The sequence below is a fragment of the Monodelphis domestica genome, chromosome 8 (genome assembly GCF_027887165.1).
Source record: "Monodelphis domestica isolate mMonDom1 chromosome 8, mMonDom1.pri, whole genome shotgun sequence".
In the NCBI taxonomy this organism is placed as follows: domain Eukaryota; kingdom Metazoa; phylum Chordata; class Mammalia; order Didelphimorphia; family Didelphidae; genus Monodelphis; species Monodelphis domestica.
Window position 1 is genome coordinate 216,352,283 of NC_077234.1, and position 16,165 is coordinate 216,368,447.

At 35.8% G+C, this 16,165-nt stretch overlaps 1 protein-coding gene across 1 annotated transcript in view; it reads left to right on the top strand.

Annotated features, from left to right (window-relative positions):
- The window catches only part of LOC100010038 (arylsulfatase H), a 58,589-nt gene that overhangs the window by 26,302 nt on the left and 16,122 nt on the right, over positions 1 to 16,165 (top strand). Inside the window, exons 5-7 of the mRNA XM_056808521.1 lie at positions 2,825 to 2,950; positions 4,760 to 5,183; positions 7,101 to 7,237. Of these exons, the coding sequence (XP_056664499.1) occupies positions 2,825 to 2,950; positions 4,760 to 5,183; positions 7,101 to 7,237 (687 nt within the window). The remainder of the gene's footprint in view (positions 1 to 2,824; positions 2,951 to 4,759; positions 5,184 to 7,100; positions 7,238 to 16,165) is intronic.

A 16,165-nucleotide genomic window follows, 5' to 3' on the forward strand; every position in this document is an offset into this window, starting at 1 on the left:
CAGTCCTAGTGCTCTACCCCATGGTTGCTTTTATTGTTCATTTGTTTTTCTTCACTCTTTCATCTACTTTTTGAGTTTTTTCTGTTTCCTTTCTTGACCAGCTATCACTTTCTACAGCTGTCTGTGAACTTCTGGCAGCAACTCCACCTTTGCTACTTCTGATCTGCACCTCAAAATCTGTTTGGATGTGACTCATGTCATTGGTGGACACTGATTATGAATTCCTTCATGCCTGTCTAAGGGGCAGAATTGATAAGTTTGAGAGAAGAGAGATCCTCATCTTCCTGTTTCCAGATTTGGTAGTAGACACTCTCCTCAGGCCTCTGAAGGTCAAGAGAGGCTCTGGGAACAAGCTGACATGTTGAGGAGCTGATACCTTAATCAGGTCCCTGTCCTTAGCTTACTGGTTATTGAGACTTTTCCCTATTCCCATCTGTATACTTTCTCTGATTTTTGTTTCTTCTTTATTTGGATAAATGAGTTGACTTGCTATTCTTATTCTCTATGTGTATTTACCAAAGAACTAGCATTTAGTTGGAAGAGATTCAGGACTTGTATATGTAGCTTGATGCATTCCTTTTCTTGTTAAGGCATAGCAATCAGTGTCCCACTTAAACCTAAAAATTATTTGTCTTAAATTAACAATGTTTCAGGGGAAGATAGAGTTCTGATTCAGTATCTTTCTCTTTCTGATGAGAGAAGAGCATCCAGACTCTAAGCTTAACCTCCTGCCTTCCCCTCTGGACAGAAATCAAAGGGACCCTTGCAGAAGTGTAGGAGAAAGAAGATATTCACTGAGAATTCACTAAGCACTACACACCTGTCCACCGTAAAATCAAATGCTAATTTAGCCAGTCTCCAGTTTATAGATGGAAGATATTACAAAAGTTCAATTGCAAATCAGGTCTTTCAAGTATAACACATTTTCCCAAAGAAATGAATATAAATGATATTTATGTTCCCAGGCTAGGAAAAAAATGTCTGCTTGATTCACACTATAGCTATACCATATGGTATTAAAGAGTCTTGACCATTTTTATAGCATTGTCAATATGGTTCCAACTTGAGATGCAAGGAATATATCTCCTTCTATCCCATTAAACTGGGAGGTTCTTGAGATCAGCCATTGTTTTTTGCCATCATTTATGACCTGAGCGTTTGACACAAGTCCTGGAAGATAGACACTTAAATTCTTTTTGATCAACTGACTCACCTTGACACAGGTGTCAATCCTTGTTGTGACAAGGCATTTTACAATTTCTTTATGGTTAAATGAGAATCTGATGAAATAAGGAACTCCGTAGTATTTAAGAAGTAGAAGCTTACCCTTTTATGTTGCCCATGAGCTTTGATTAAAATCAAGTATAGCAAGTGGGGAGGAACATTGTACTTTGAGTCAGATCTGGATTTGAACCTTAGTTTTGATATTACATTGCAGACCTTGAACAACCTTCACAATCTCTTTGAGTCTTGGGTTCTTGATTTGTGACATGACAAGTTGGGATTAGATGATATCTAAACTTTCTTCCAACTTGCATTCTATGATGTTCTTCTTCCAGGAATATATTCTTATCCAGAGATATATTCTTTTTTTCTTTTGTCACTGGGAAAAATGTAAAGGCTGTCACCGAGTTGAATAATGTTATTTTTTTAATGCCTTAAAAGGAAATTTATTTTCACACTATGTAGGATTTTTAAAAGCATTTCATCTGCTTATCAAATTTTTTTGGGGGAGGGAATCTGTTGCTTGCTATAGAAAGCATCATTGCATAGTACATAAGCAGCTGGCTTGAGTGTCAGTAAGAACTGAGTTCAAATTCCATTTCTGGTACATGCTGACACTGGACAAACTTCTTAATCTCAGAATGCCTCAGACACCTAAATATCTAAGACTTTAAGTTCAGGAAAAGTGTTGATCTGTATTTTAGGGGGGGGGGGGAGTTCCTTATACTAATGAAACTACAGTCACTGTACATTGCTTTTTTTACAAATATGATGTGTGATGATCAAGACAGGGGTTTCATGCCTTTCATGTATGTGTAACCAGATCCTTAAAGCATGTTCCATATACTTTCCAAAGCCACAAAATGGTAGGTCTGGGATTCATAGAAATGGCACAGGAATATCTAGAACATGGTAAGCTAAAATAGATATAGCACTGAGTTTATTGAATCTTTTCTGTCATTTTCTGGATCAACATATAAATTATAAACCCCAGAGATGTAGCAAGAAATTCTTTGTTCTAACTATAAATATACTTTATAGACAGATGTAATCTCCCCAGCATCATGTCATGGGAAAAAAGTCATTCTCCAACCATTTAGGACTTATTTCCACACTATGGAATGAATTGCAGAAACAATATATGTAAGGACTAGAGTTCTGGGTATAGACTTAGAAAGATATACTTTTCCATCTGATATTTTTCATTCATGTAAATGCCTCAAGAATCCCCCTGTAATTTATTTCCCAATATATAGATAGGTTTTGATTTATGGTTGTGATATTTCCAGACCAAGCATTCTCCTATACTGATGCAATCATGAATTCCCTCAAATTTATATCCACACAATATTAATTTCAAGTATTTATTATATATTCAGACATTAATTTGGGTTATATAACAAAAATCCCTCACTTAAAAATGAAGCCAAAAATCTGACATTTTGTAAAAAAAATAAAACAAAAATAGTTAAAATGAATTCCCAGTGACTGGCCTTTAGTTTGTGGCAAAAAGCCAGTTTTAACTAGAACTTTTATGATTTTCATGGGAAATCTGGGCCAGTTAAGAAATACAACATGCTTTCTTTACAATATATTTCAGGTATGAGTTCCTCTTTTAATATGAATCGTGACCTTCTTTGGCTTGGTGGCTCAGGAGGCCTTCCAACTAATGAAACCACATTTGCCAAGCTACTTCAGCAACGCGGTTATAAGACTGGATTAATAGGTAATAGCACACATTTTCCAAAGCAATTCAGCATTTCCATAGTACATCTCAGAATTGTGCCATGAAAACAAAATAGAAGTAGGGCAGTTTAAGTAATGATAAAGGTGATATTTAATAGTAAAACAGAATATGATGGTAGGTAAAAATATACTTATTTGTGACACCATCCATATTGTAAAAACCAAAAAGTGTGTTTGACAAAACCTCTTGCAACTTATGAATTCAATACATGGCAAAATGATGTAATTGGTGCAGATGTAAGCTATGTGAAAGAATAACAAAAAGGTAATCACATGGGTAAAATGGGTATGATGGTAAATGTTTAATAACTAACTTTCTGAAAAAATGTAGGAATGACAGACACAAGTTATAATCATTAAGATGTTTTCTCCATGACTTTATTAAATCTAGATCATCAAAAAATAATAACTCCAACTTTGATTTTTAGCATTTGCCAATTTCTAAGGTGTGAACAACCTCACTGAAAATTTAACAATTTTTCTTAATGGTATAAACTGAGTAGTGATAAAGTTTGTATTATTAAAAATTATTTGGGAGAGGAAAATTCTTTGGAGATTAACCACAAGAATTCAGCTTCCAGGGGGGCATAGAAATGACTCAGTACATTGAGAACAAGGTCTAGAGATGGAAAGTCCTGGGTTCAGATATGGCCTCTGATGCTTTCTAGCTGTGTGTCTTCCTGGGCAAGTCACTTAACCCACATTGCCCAGCCTTTACTGCTCTTTTGCTTTGGAAGTAATACATGATATTGATTCTAAGAGAGAAGATAAGGGTATTTAAAAAAATTCTATTTCTATAAATCAGTTTGATTTCTGTTTATTTTGACTTTTAAAAGTCCAGAAAATGGCTAGGAAGCAAAGGACTCTTCAAATCCAATAGTTACTAAGTCATACTCATTGATGGCAACCCCAAAGTATCTAACTTGGCAATTGAAATGTTAGTACTTCATATATTGTATCATAATTGATAGAGAGCTAGCCTTATAGTTGGAAGAACCTGATTTTACCTTTGATACGTAGAAGCTAAAAAATTATTTGGGTAAATCATATAACCTCTCAATTGAATGCCTTAGGAACCTCTATAAGATGATAAATTATAGAGACATTGCTGGTGTGTATTATAGAGAGATTCAACACTTGTTATTAACCAAAGCAATTAAGTAAAAAAAAATCTAGACTCCAATCTCTAGAGAATATCTTTCCAGCTTTTTGAATTTATGATTGTCAATCTTCTCTTACATATATGAGGAAATGTCTGAGTCCATATTTGAATTCAGGAACATGAGTATTTCTGACTCTAGACTTGGCATGCTATCTACTATACCACCTAGCTGCTCTTATACTCCATTTTCTTAGCCATGACCTCAATCCAAAGTACTTGATGATATCAAAGAGAAGAAATATCAATGAAAGTGATAGTTTAAATTTTGATTTTGACCATTTCTGGCTATGTGACCGTGGGCTACTCACTTCTTCTTATATCATAGAAACCACTGCCCTTAAAGTCAGGAGATCTGATCTTACATTCAATAGCTGACATTTATTGACTTTATGATTTTATCTAACTTCTCTGAAATTCAGATGTGTTAGTTTTATTTTAGAAATTAGGTACCATTAGGAATACTTTCACTTAAAGTTGAATGACATGGTTTTTATGAATAAAATGTTTTGTAAAATATAAACTATGATTTTATTGTAAATTGCTATTACAAATAATAATTTATATTTGACCAAAGAAGCATAATAATTTCCTATTATAACTATTTATTCCTATGTGTTTTTTTTCCAGGAAAATGGCATCAAGGTTTAAGCTGTGCCTCTAGAAATGACCACTGTTATCATCCATTAAATCATGGGTTTGATTATTTTTTTGGGATGCCTTTTTCTCTCTTAAATGAATGCCAAGCAACAAAAACTCCAGAGATGCACAGAGCCTTGAGAATTAAACTCTGGATTTCCAGTGTAGCTCTTGGCATTGTCCCTATCTTACTCCTCATTCCTATATTTGCTGGATGGTTCAAAATCCCATGGACTGTTGTTATCATCACTGCTCTTGTGGCCATCTTGTTTTTTGCCTCCTGGTATTCTAGTTATGGATTCATTCGTCACTGGAATTGTATTCTTATGAGAAACCATGAGATTATTCAACAACCCATGAAGGAAGAAAAAGTGAATTCTCTGATTTTGAAAGAGGCACTTTCATTTGTTGAAAAGTAAAGAATATTTTCATCTTCTAATTCCTCATAGTTTGAAAATTAATATCAATTTCAGAGTATGCCAATCTCCTTGGTCAATCTTTTCTGACATATTTGAGTCACATTTGACATTAAAGTCAAAATAAAATAATATTTCATAGAAGGCAGCATAATATAGTAGAAAAGGATCACTGTTTGTGGAATTAGAGGACTTGGGTTCAAATGTCCACATCTGACACAACCTGGCTTTAAAATATGATTTAATATCCCTGATTATGAGGATGTGGCCTTGATGACATTTAAGGAACTTTCCAGAGCTATGATCCAAGGCAAAAAATATATTGCCCATGTTTGAAATGTGTGTTTCGTTATGTGCCTGTTGTCCATTACCATTTCAACATGATTTTCTCTGAAGCAATAACTGGTGATTGCATCAAAGTCATGGAGTCTTTCAAGCTGGTTTTCTTTATATCATTGTACTTATCATGTAAATTGTCCTCTTTTGCATGTTTATATTGCTCTAAATCATTTCATGTACGTCTCCCCAAGTTACTCTTATATCTTTATATTTTTTTTTTACTTCATGTTATTCCATTGTTTAATACTTAACTTTAATGATATTGATGCACCACATTTCTTTCAGCCATTCTATCAAAGGAATTCACCTCCAGTTTTTCATTATTGCAAAATGTGCTTATATATGTATATATGGGTGACCTTTGCCTGAGTATTTAATTGCTCTAGGATATATAACTGACAAATGATATGGCTTGGTCAAGGAATACTTCCTTTTTAAATGTAATTTTGAAATGTCTATTCAGATTAGGATACACCTCATGTGTATCAAGTCTAATTAAGTCTAACCTTAAGAATTGTCATTTTAAAAAAAATAATTGAATTACTTTCCCCAGATGTCATAATTAGAACCAGTGGATGAAAGTCACAAGGAGTCATATTTTTGCTCATTGTAAGAAAGAATGTCCTAAGACCTAGTTTTTAAAAATATAAGCTTTAATTATCTATTTCCCCATAATTTCAAGTTTTAAGTGGCAGCTGGATTGTGATTTTTTTAATGGATACTATATAGATAATTAATGTTTCATATAGTAATTTGGACATTATTACTTTAAAGTTCTTTTCTCAATTTAGGATATCATGATTTAGGATAGTGTCAACATTTTTCAGTTTTAAAAGAGACTATAAACTAATATAAAAAGAATAGTTGACACTTATGTAGTACTTTAAATACCTAGTCTCATTTTAGTTGTTCAACAACAATGCTGTGAGGTGGGTACTATTGATGAGGCAGTGAACAATAAATTTGGGGATCAGGCCTTTTTCTAGTATCAAATCTTTATATAATATATATATATATATATATGCACACACATATACATATATATACGCATAGCAGTATATCGTTTTTTGGCTTGTTATTGTCCTGAAAATATGGTGCTAGAATTGAACAATCTTTTAGTTGAGAAATAGTGTGTTTTTTCAATCAAGCATTCCATTTGGAGTCAGCAAGATCTGGCTTTAACACTCAATAGTCATGTGACAATAGGAAAGTAATTTAACAAGTCTTATTTACTTTATCTGCAAAGTGTGGATTTAAAAAAAAAAAACACTTATAGTACCCACCTCATAAAATTGTTTTTGGAGGACAAAAATGTTTAAAGCTTGTTTAAAGCACTATTCAAGTCTGGCTATTATTATAATACTAGTCTATGATTCTTTTGAAAACTCCATATGTTTATGTGTATCTTTCAGAATAATATTCTTTCCATGTTTATTTGAAAATGTATCCATTGCTTCAGTCAACCTTCACTAAAACTTTCAGTGAACATTCTATGATTTTCCATTTCACTTCAGCCTTTTTAGATGCCAAATATGCTTTTCCAGGGAGTGAAGTGAAATAATTTTTTTCTTTATTAGGTACAAACGTGGGCCCTTTCTTCTCTTTATGTCCTTTCTTCATGTGCACACTCCACTTGTCACTAAAGAGAAGTTTGTTGGACGTAGTAAATATGGATTATATGGGGACAATGTAGAAGAAATGGATTGGATGGTAGGTAAGTACCATTTTCTAAAGTAGTATGTTAATTGTAGATATTATTTGACTACTCACTGAAATGGGTACTCCATCTAGACAGGCAAATCACATCCATTCTTTGCCTCTTCATGCTAACTGACTTTGCCATAAGGTCCTCCCCTAAATCACAAAATGTTTCTCTTGGAATATTCTGGGAATATTCATTAAGTTCTTCTAATGTGGTAGAGATACCAGGGGAACATATTATCCTGTTAACAAACAAACTTTAGGAAAGAATAATTTGGTTTAACAAATATTGATAATGAATCTACATGTATGAAATGATGCATTTTATATGTAAGACAGTTAGGCTCCCCACTGTCTCAAAAATACTATTTATACTCAGGCAAATTTCTTAAACTCTTAAGGGCTATCCAGACAATTGAAAAATTTTTACTGTGAGCATTTATACCTCAGAAACTAACAAATACTAAAATATAGACCTTTATTTATTATTTTATTGACTTTCTTAGCTTTAAAAAGTGATGAAAAAATGTTAATATTGTATATTAGAGGAATAAAATGTGTATAGTCCATGTGTATTTATATATATATATATAACACAGTTTATTGTTAAATATTTACTAGTACACCACTATGTATATACATATGTGTATATGCAGTATATATATATATGTATACACAAAGCTATTTATATATTCATATACTTATATACATAAGTGTATGTTAATATATGGACAGAGACAGAGGCAGAGATGAAATGATTCTTAAGAAAACACAATAAGCATCTGAGATAGAGAGAACTCAATGTCTTTTTGGACAACTTTCTTTTTTTTTTTAGTTTTTAAAACATTATTTTATTTGGTCATTTTCATACATTGTTCATTGGAAACAGATAATTTTCGTTTCCTCTCCCCCACTCCCCCGTGTGACAAGGAAATCACTTTAAAAGACTGATATATATTAATTTAAGGTCGCCAAGGAATTCAGCTATGTAATTCCTAAATGAAAACTCAAGTCAGCAGTCAACTTTTTATGGAGTTTAATTACAAACAGGAGGAAGAAAGGTATTAGAGAGAGAGAGAGAGAGAGAGAGAGAGAGAGAGAGAGAGAGACAGAGAGAGAGAGAGAGAGAGAAAGGGGAGAGAAGGGAATAGGGCTTAAATACCCCTTCTGTTTAGGCTAGGCCAAAGGGCCCAAGTCCTTAGATAGCTGAGGCAAAGAAAAGAGATCAGTCCCTATCACTCACGTGACCAAAATGGAGAAACAGTCTCAGGGGCCTCCACCTCCAGCTTCCTTCAGAGCAAGCTTCTCAGAGCACCACCTCTCAGAGCAAAACCTCTCCAACCAACCACCCTCAGTCCTCAGACCCCCCCTATCTTTAAGGAAACCATCCAAGTTCCCTCCCCTCAGTTCTCACATCTACCAATCACTGTCCATGTCTTCCCTGTGCCAATGGTGGCTCTACCTTAACCCAGGACCACCCAGAGATCTGTGGCTTTGCACATGTCTGTTGAAGGTCATATTCTCAAATAATTAAATCTTGATCCTTTGCTGCAGCCCTTCCTAAATCCTGTTACCCTGAGCAGGGTGGAGATTGGAAGTTCCAAGACCTGGTTCTGTCATTCCAAGTATCTCTATTGTATCAATTCTAAAATCAATCATGACTCAAAGAACTTCCTTTACTATGCTTAAGCATAGGTCAAAGGCCTTTCCACTGTTCAGCAAAAAGGTTTCTGTCCTAAAGTAATCTTAAGAAGGGAGGAGGAGGAACCTCCCATGCCAATGGGGTTCACATTCCAATAGACTATCAGTAAGAAATTTTCCAAATATGAAATTTCCCAATGGTGAAATTTCCAACATTTATAAGTCTAAGAAATTTTAAGGTTTACACCCGCCACCCCTTCTGTAGCCAATGGGCGATTTGTCTGGGTATCACATGTGTCCTTCCTCTGAACCCATTTCCTTGTTGTTGGTATTTGCATTAGGGTGCTCATTTAGTGTCTCTCTTCGATCATGTCCCCTCAACCTCTGGAGTCAAGCAATTTTTTTTCCTCCGTGTTTAATCCCTCAGTTTGTCCTCTGCTTGAGGATATTTTTTTTTTTCTTGTAGATCGCTGCAGGTTGTTCAGGGACATTGTAAAGCTATTACTGGAGAAGTCCATTACTTTCTCTTGTACCACAATGTGTCAGTCTCTGTGTACAATGTTCTCCTGGTTCTGCTTCTCTCACTCTGCATCACTTCCTGGAGGTTGTTCCAGTCTCCATGGAATTCTTCCACATTGTTATTCCTTTTAGCACAATAGTATTCCATCACCAACATATACCACAATTTGTTCAGCCATTCTCCAATTGAAGGGCATCCCCTCATTTTCTAATTTTTTGCCACCACAAAGAGCACAGCTATGAATATTTTTGTACAAGTCTTTTTGTCCATTATCTCTTTGGGGTACAGACCCAGCAGTGCTATGGCTGGATCAAAGGGTAGATATTCTTTTGTCGCCCTTTGGGCATAGTTCCAAATTGCCCTCCAGAATGGTTGAATCAATTCACAACTCCACCAGCAATGCATTAATGTCCCTACTTTGCCACACCCCCTTCAGCATTCATTACTTTCCTTTGCTGTCATGTTGAACAATCTGCTAGGTGTGAGGTGATACCTCAGAGTCGTTTTGATTTGCATCTCTCTGATTATAAGAGATCTAGAACACTTTTCCATGTGCTTATTAATAGTCTTGATTTCTTAAACTGAAAATTGCCTATTCATGTCCCTTGCCCATTTTTCAATTGGAGAATGGCTTGATTTTTTTGTACAACTGGTTTAACTCTTTATAGATTTGAGTAATTAGACCTTTGTCAGAGGTTTTTGTTATGAAGATTGTTTCCCAATTTGTTGCTTGCATTCTAATTTTAGTTACATTGGTTTTGTTTGCACAAAAACTTTTAAATTTGATGTAGTCAAAATTATTTATTTTGCATTTTGTGACTCTTTCTAAGTCTTGCTTGATTTTAAAATCTTTCCCTTCCCAAAGTTCTGACATGTATACTATTCTATGTTCACCTAATTTACTTATAGTTTCCTTCTTTATGTTCAAGTCCTTCACCCATTCTGAATTTATCTTGGTGTAGGGTGTGAGGTGTTGATCCAAACCTAATCTCTCCCACACTGTCTTCCAATTTTCCCAGCAGTTTTTATCAAATACTGGATTTTTGTCCCAAAAATCTGGGTCTTTGGGTTTGTCAAAGACTGGGGTCTTTGGGTTTGTCAAAGACTGTCTTGCTGAGGTCTTTTACCCCAAGTCTATTCCACTGATCCTCCTTTCTGTCTCTTAGCCAGTACCAAATTGTTTTGATGACCACTGTTTTGTAATATAGTTCGAGATCTGGGACTGCAAGGCCCCTTTCCTTTGTATTTTTTTTCCATTATTTCCCTGGATATCCTTGATCCTTTATTCTTCCAAATGAACTTTGTTATCATTTTCTCTAATTCAGTAAAATAGTTTTTTGGTAGTTCAATGGGTATGGCACTAAATAGATATATAAGTTTGGGTAGGATGGTCATTTTTATTATGTTAGCTCGTCCCACCCATGAGCAATCAATGTTTTTCCAATTGTTTAGATCTAGTTTTAATTGTGTGGAGAGTGTTTTGTAGTTGTGTTCATATAGTTCCTGTGTTTGTTTTGGGAGGTAGATTCCTAGGTATTTTATTTTGTCTAAGGTGATTTTGAATGGGATTTCTCTTTCTAGTTCTTGCTGCTGAGCTGTGTTGGAGATATATAGAAAAGTTGATGATTTATGTGGGTTTATTTTGTATCCTGCAACTTTGCTAAAGTTGTTGATTATTTCAATTAGTTTTTTGGTTGATTCCATAGGATTCTTTAAGTAAATCATCAAAGTAAATCTGCAAAGAGTGACAGCTTGGTCTCCTCATTGTCAATTTTAATACCTTCAATTTCTTTTTCTTCTTTAATTGCTACTACTAGTGTTTATAGTACAATATTAAATAATAAAGGTAATAATGGGCATCCTTGTTTGACTCCTGATCTTATTGGGAAGGCTTTGAGTTTTTCCCTATTGCAGATGAAGTTTGCTGATGGTTTTAGGTATATGCTGTTTATTATTTTTAGGAAAGGCCCTTCTATTCCTATACTTTCTAGTGTTTTCAATAGGAATGGGTGTTGTATTTTGTCAAAGGCTTTTTCTGCATCTATTGAGATAATCATGTGGTTCTTGTTGGTTTGCTTGTTGATATGGCCAATTATGTGGATGCTTTTCCTAATATTGAACCATTCTTGCATTCCTGGTATGAATCCTACTTGATCGTAGTGGATAACCCTTGTGATGACTTGCTGGAGTATTTTTGCTAGTATCTTATTTAATATTTTTTCATCTATATTCATTAGAGATATTGGCCTATAGTTTTCTTTCTCTGTTTTTAACCTGCCTGGCTTTGGGATCAGTACCATGTTTGTGTTGTAAAAAAGAATTTGGTAGAACCCCTTCTTGGCTTATTCTGTCAAATAGTTTGTATAGTATTGGGGTTAGCTGTTCTTTGAATGTTTGATAGAATTCATTTGTGAAACCATCTGGACATGGGGATTTTTTTCTTACGGAGTTCTTTGATGGCTTGTTCAATTTCTTTTTCTGATATGGGGTTGTTTAGGTAATTTATTTCTTCTTCTTTTAGTCTAGGAAATTTATATTTTTGTAAGTATTCATCCATATCACATAGATTGCCATATTTTTTGCCATATAATTGGGCATAGTAGTTTTTAATGATTGCCTTGATTTCCTCTTCATTAGAAGTGAGGTCTCCCTTTTCATCTTGGATACTGTCAATTTGGTTTTTTTCTTTCCTTTTTTTAATTAGACTGACTAGTTCTTTGTCAATTTTATTTGTTTTTTTTCAAAGTACCAGCTTCTAGTCTTATTTATTAAATCAATAGTTCTTTGACTTTCAATTTTATTAATTTCTCCTTTGATTTTTAGGATCTCTAATTTAGTCTTCATCTGAGGGTTTTTAATTTGTTCACCTTCTAGTTTTTTAATTTGCATGCCCAATTCATTGACCTTTGCCCTTCTTAATTTGTTTATATATGAACTCAAGGATATAAATTTCCCCCTGAGTACTGCTTTGGCTGCATCCCATAAGTTTTGAAAGGATGTCTCACCATTGTAATTTTCTTCAATGAAGTTATTAATTGTTTCCACCATTTGTTCTTTAACTAGCTGGTTTTGGAGAATCATATTGTTTAATTTCCAATTGATTTTTGATTTATCTATCCATGTACCCTTACTAATTATTATTTTTATTGCATTGTGGTCTGAGAAGGTTGCATTTATTATTTCTGCACTTTTGCACTTGTTTGCAATGATTTTGTGCCCTAGTACATGGTCAATTTTTGTGAATGTACCATGTAGTGCTGAAAAGAAGGTGTATTCCTTTTTGTCCCCATTTATTTTTCTCCATATGTCTAATAACTCTAATTTTTCTAACATTTCATTTGCTTCTCTCACCTCTTTCTTATTTATTTTTTGATTTGATTTATCTAGTTCGGATAGGGGAAGGTTCAGATGTCCCACTAGTATAGTTTTTCTATCTATTTCATCCTTGAGCTCCTCTAGTTTCTCCTTTAAAAATTTGGATGCTCTGCCACTTGTTGCATACATATTGAGTACAGATATTTCCTCATTGTCTATACTGCCTTTTATCAGGATGTAATTATCTTCCCTATCTCTTTTAACTAGATTTATTTTTACTTTTGCTTTTTCCGATATCATGATTGCTACTCCTGCCTTCTTTTTATCATTTGATGCCTAATAGATTTGCCTCCATCCTCTTATTTTCACCCTATTCCTATTTACCTTCCTCATGTGTGTTTCTTGCAGACAGCATATGGTAGGGTTTTGGATTCTAATCCACTCTGCTATTTGCTTGCGTTTTATGGGTGAGTTCATTCCATTCATATTCAGAGTTATGATTACTAGCTCTGTATTTCTCAGCATTTTGATTTCTACCCCTGGTCCTGCCTTTTCTTCTTTCACTATTTCCTTCTATACCAATGTTTGTTTATAGTCACTCCCCCTAGTTCCCCACCTTACTTTACTTCCCTTTCTACCCCCTCCCTTCTTATTCCCTCCCTTATTTTCCCCTGTAGTGTTTTTAAAATTCACCCCCCCCTCCCTGCCTTGTATTGCTTCCCTCCCCATCAGTCCGTTTTTTACCCTTCTATTCCCCTATTGGGTGCAAATCTATTCTCTTCCCCAATGGATTGGATTGTTTTTCCCTCTTTTGGTCAGTTTCAAAGTATGTAAGAGTTGAGTATTTCCTATCTTCAGCCTCTTTACTCTTCCAGTGTATTGATGTTCTCCCCCCTCCCGTCATGAGCTTCTTTGTGACATATAAATCTATCCCCATTTGTTTCTTTCCCCATTTCTTTTAGTCATAACCTCTTTTTTTTAGCTCTAGTCATGTATATATATACATACACATGTATATGTATTTATGCATGCATATATCTATATACCTGTTTATGTCTTGTCCTTTCATCCTATACAGTTTGTCACTGTTCCCTCTGAGTGTAGTTCTTCTAGCTGCTCAGGTGATAGCAACAGTTTTTAAGAGTTACCAATGACATCTTTTCTTATAGGGATACATATCATTTTAACTTCTTGAGTCTCTTAAAATATTTTTGTTGTTGTTGTTCCCCCCCCCTCTTTTTTAATAACCTTTTCATGATTCTCTTGAGTTTTGTGGTTGGACTTCGAATTTTCTGTTCAGGTCTGGTCTTTTATTTATGAATGCTTGGAACTCTTCTGTTGTATTGAATGACCATACTTTCCCCTATAAGAATATAGTCAGTTTTGATGGGTATTTTATTCTTGGTTGTAGACTTAGTTCCCTTGCTTTCTGGAATATCGTATTCCATGCCTTTTGGTCCTTCAGTGTGGATGCAGCCAGATCCTGTGTTAACCTCACCGTGTTTCCATGGTATCTGAATGGCTTTTTCTTGGCAGCTTGTAATATCTTTTCTTTCATCTGATTGTTTTTGAATTTGGCTATAACATTTCTTGGTGTTGTCAGTTGGGGATTAAGTACAGGGGGTGATCTGTGGATTCTTTCACTCTCCACTTTCCCCTCTTGTTCTAGGATCTCAGGACAGTTTTCCTGGATAATTTCCTCTAGTATTATGTCCAGTCTTTTTCTTTTGTTGGGGTCTTCTGGTAGTCCAATTATTTTTAAATTGTCTCTTCTTGAACGATTTTCTAAATCGTCTGTTTTGTGAATGAGATGCTTCACATTTTCCTCAATTTTTTCCTTTTTTTTGTTTTGCTTTATAGTGTCCTGCAGCCTTCTGAGGTCACTTGATTCTAGTTGTTTTATTCTGGTTCTTAAAGATTGGATTTCATCTCTGGCTTTTTGGTCATCCTTTTCCTTCTGGTCTGATTTTCTTTGAAGATCATCCTTCATCATCTTTACTTCATCTTTCATCTCATTTGCCTCATCTTTCATCTCCTTTGCCTCATTTTCCAGCTGGTTGATTTTGTCTTTCAAGACACTATTTTCTCATTTTAGTTCAAGTGCCTCTGTTTCCAGATGACTTATCTTAATTTTTAAGCCCTTTTCCAATGGTCTTCAGCCTCTCTTAGATGTGTTTTGAGTTCTTCCACAGCCTGTATCCAATTTGCTGGGATTTCTGGTTTATCGATTGCTGATCTCTCCCCCTCTGTTCCATTTGTAGTTTCTTTCTTCTTTCTGTGTTGTAGTTTCTTTCTTCTTTTTCTGTTGTTTGCTCAAATTTACCCCTTCTTTACTCCCTGTATTTGTCTGTGCTGTTGTCCCTCTCATTTTTTTTTATTTTTTGGGGACTTCTATGAGTCTCCCCTATTGGAGCTTTAACAGAAGATCTCTTGGTGTAGTCTCTGGGGGAGGGTTGTTGGGGGTTTGAGCTTCCCTGTCCTCTGGAGGCTTTTGATTGGCTTAAAGTCCAGCAGTCAATGAGAATGGGTGGGGAGCCTGGGCTTCCCTGTGTTCTGGAGACTTTTGATGGGATTAAGTTCAGCTTGGTTGGGCTGGGTTTACTCTGAGTTTTAAACTTCCTGGATGGCTGGAGCAAATATGGAGGATCTCCAAAGTTGTGGCATGGCTGCCAGGTCTATGCTCCTTCTAGGCTGCCATCTTGACTCTGCCTCTAGGTTTCTGTTTTTTCAGAAGACCCTGCTCTCTAAGGGGGGAGGGGTCATGGCCTCCCTGGGCTCTGAGGGCTCCTGATGGGATTAGGTTCAGCTGGTTTGGACTGAATGAGCCCTGAAGCAAAAAACCTCCTCCTCCTCAATCTGTGTTGAATGCCCGGAGACTGGCCCAGGTTGCTTTCAAGGTAAGCCCTTTGCCAGCCCTGAGGTTTCTGTTCTTTCAGAAGCTCTGAGGGCTCCTGATGGGATTTGCTTCAGCTCATGTGGGCCTAATGATCCTGAACCAAAAAAACAAAAACAAAAACAAAAAAAAAACCCTCCTCCTCCATAGTCTGTGTTGAATGTCTGGAGACTGGCCCAGGTTACTTTTAAGGTAAGCTCTTTGCAGCAACCCCTTTGCCAGCCCTGAGGTTTCTGTCCTTTCAGTACCTCTGAGGGCTCCTGATGGGATTGGGTTCAGCTGGTGCCCTAAAGCTGGGACCTTTTGTGAGACTCTGATGGAAGGATCCAGCCTGGGGGCTATAGGTTCCTTCCCATCTCTCTCTGTTTCCCTGCTATCTGTGTTGGGTGCCCCCTCGACTGAGTCAGGTTGTTTTCAGGAAGCGGCCTTCAGAATAGCCGGCCATGAGGCCCTTTTGCAGACTCTGACATTCCAGCTGCTGCCATGGGCTCAGCACTCTGGGTTGGGGGGTATGGGTCCTGGGACCTTCCTTCTGCCTAACCCTTAGATCTGAGTGATTTAGGGTTCTGGCT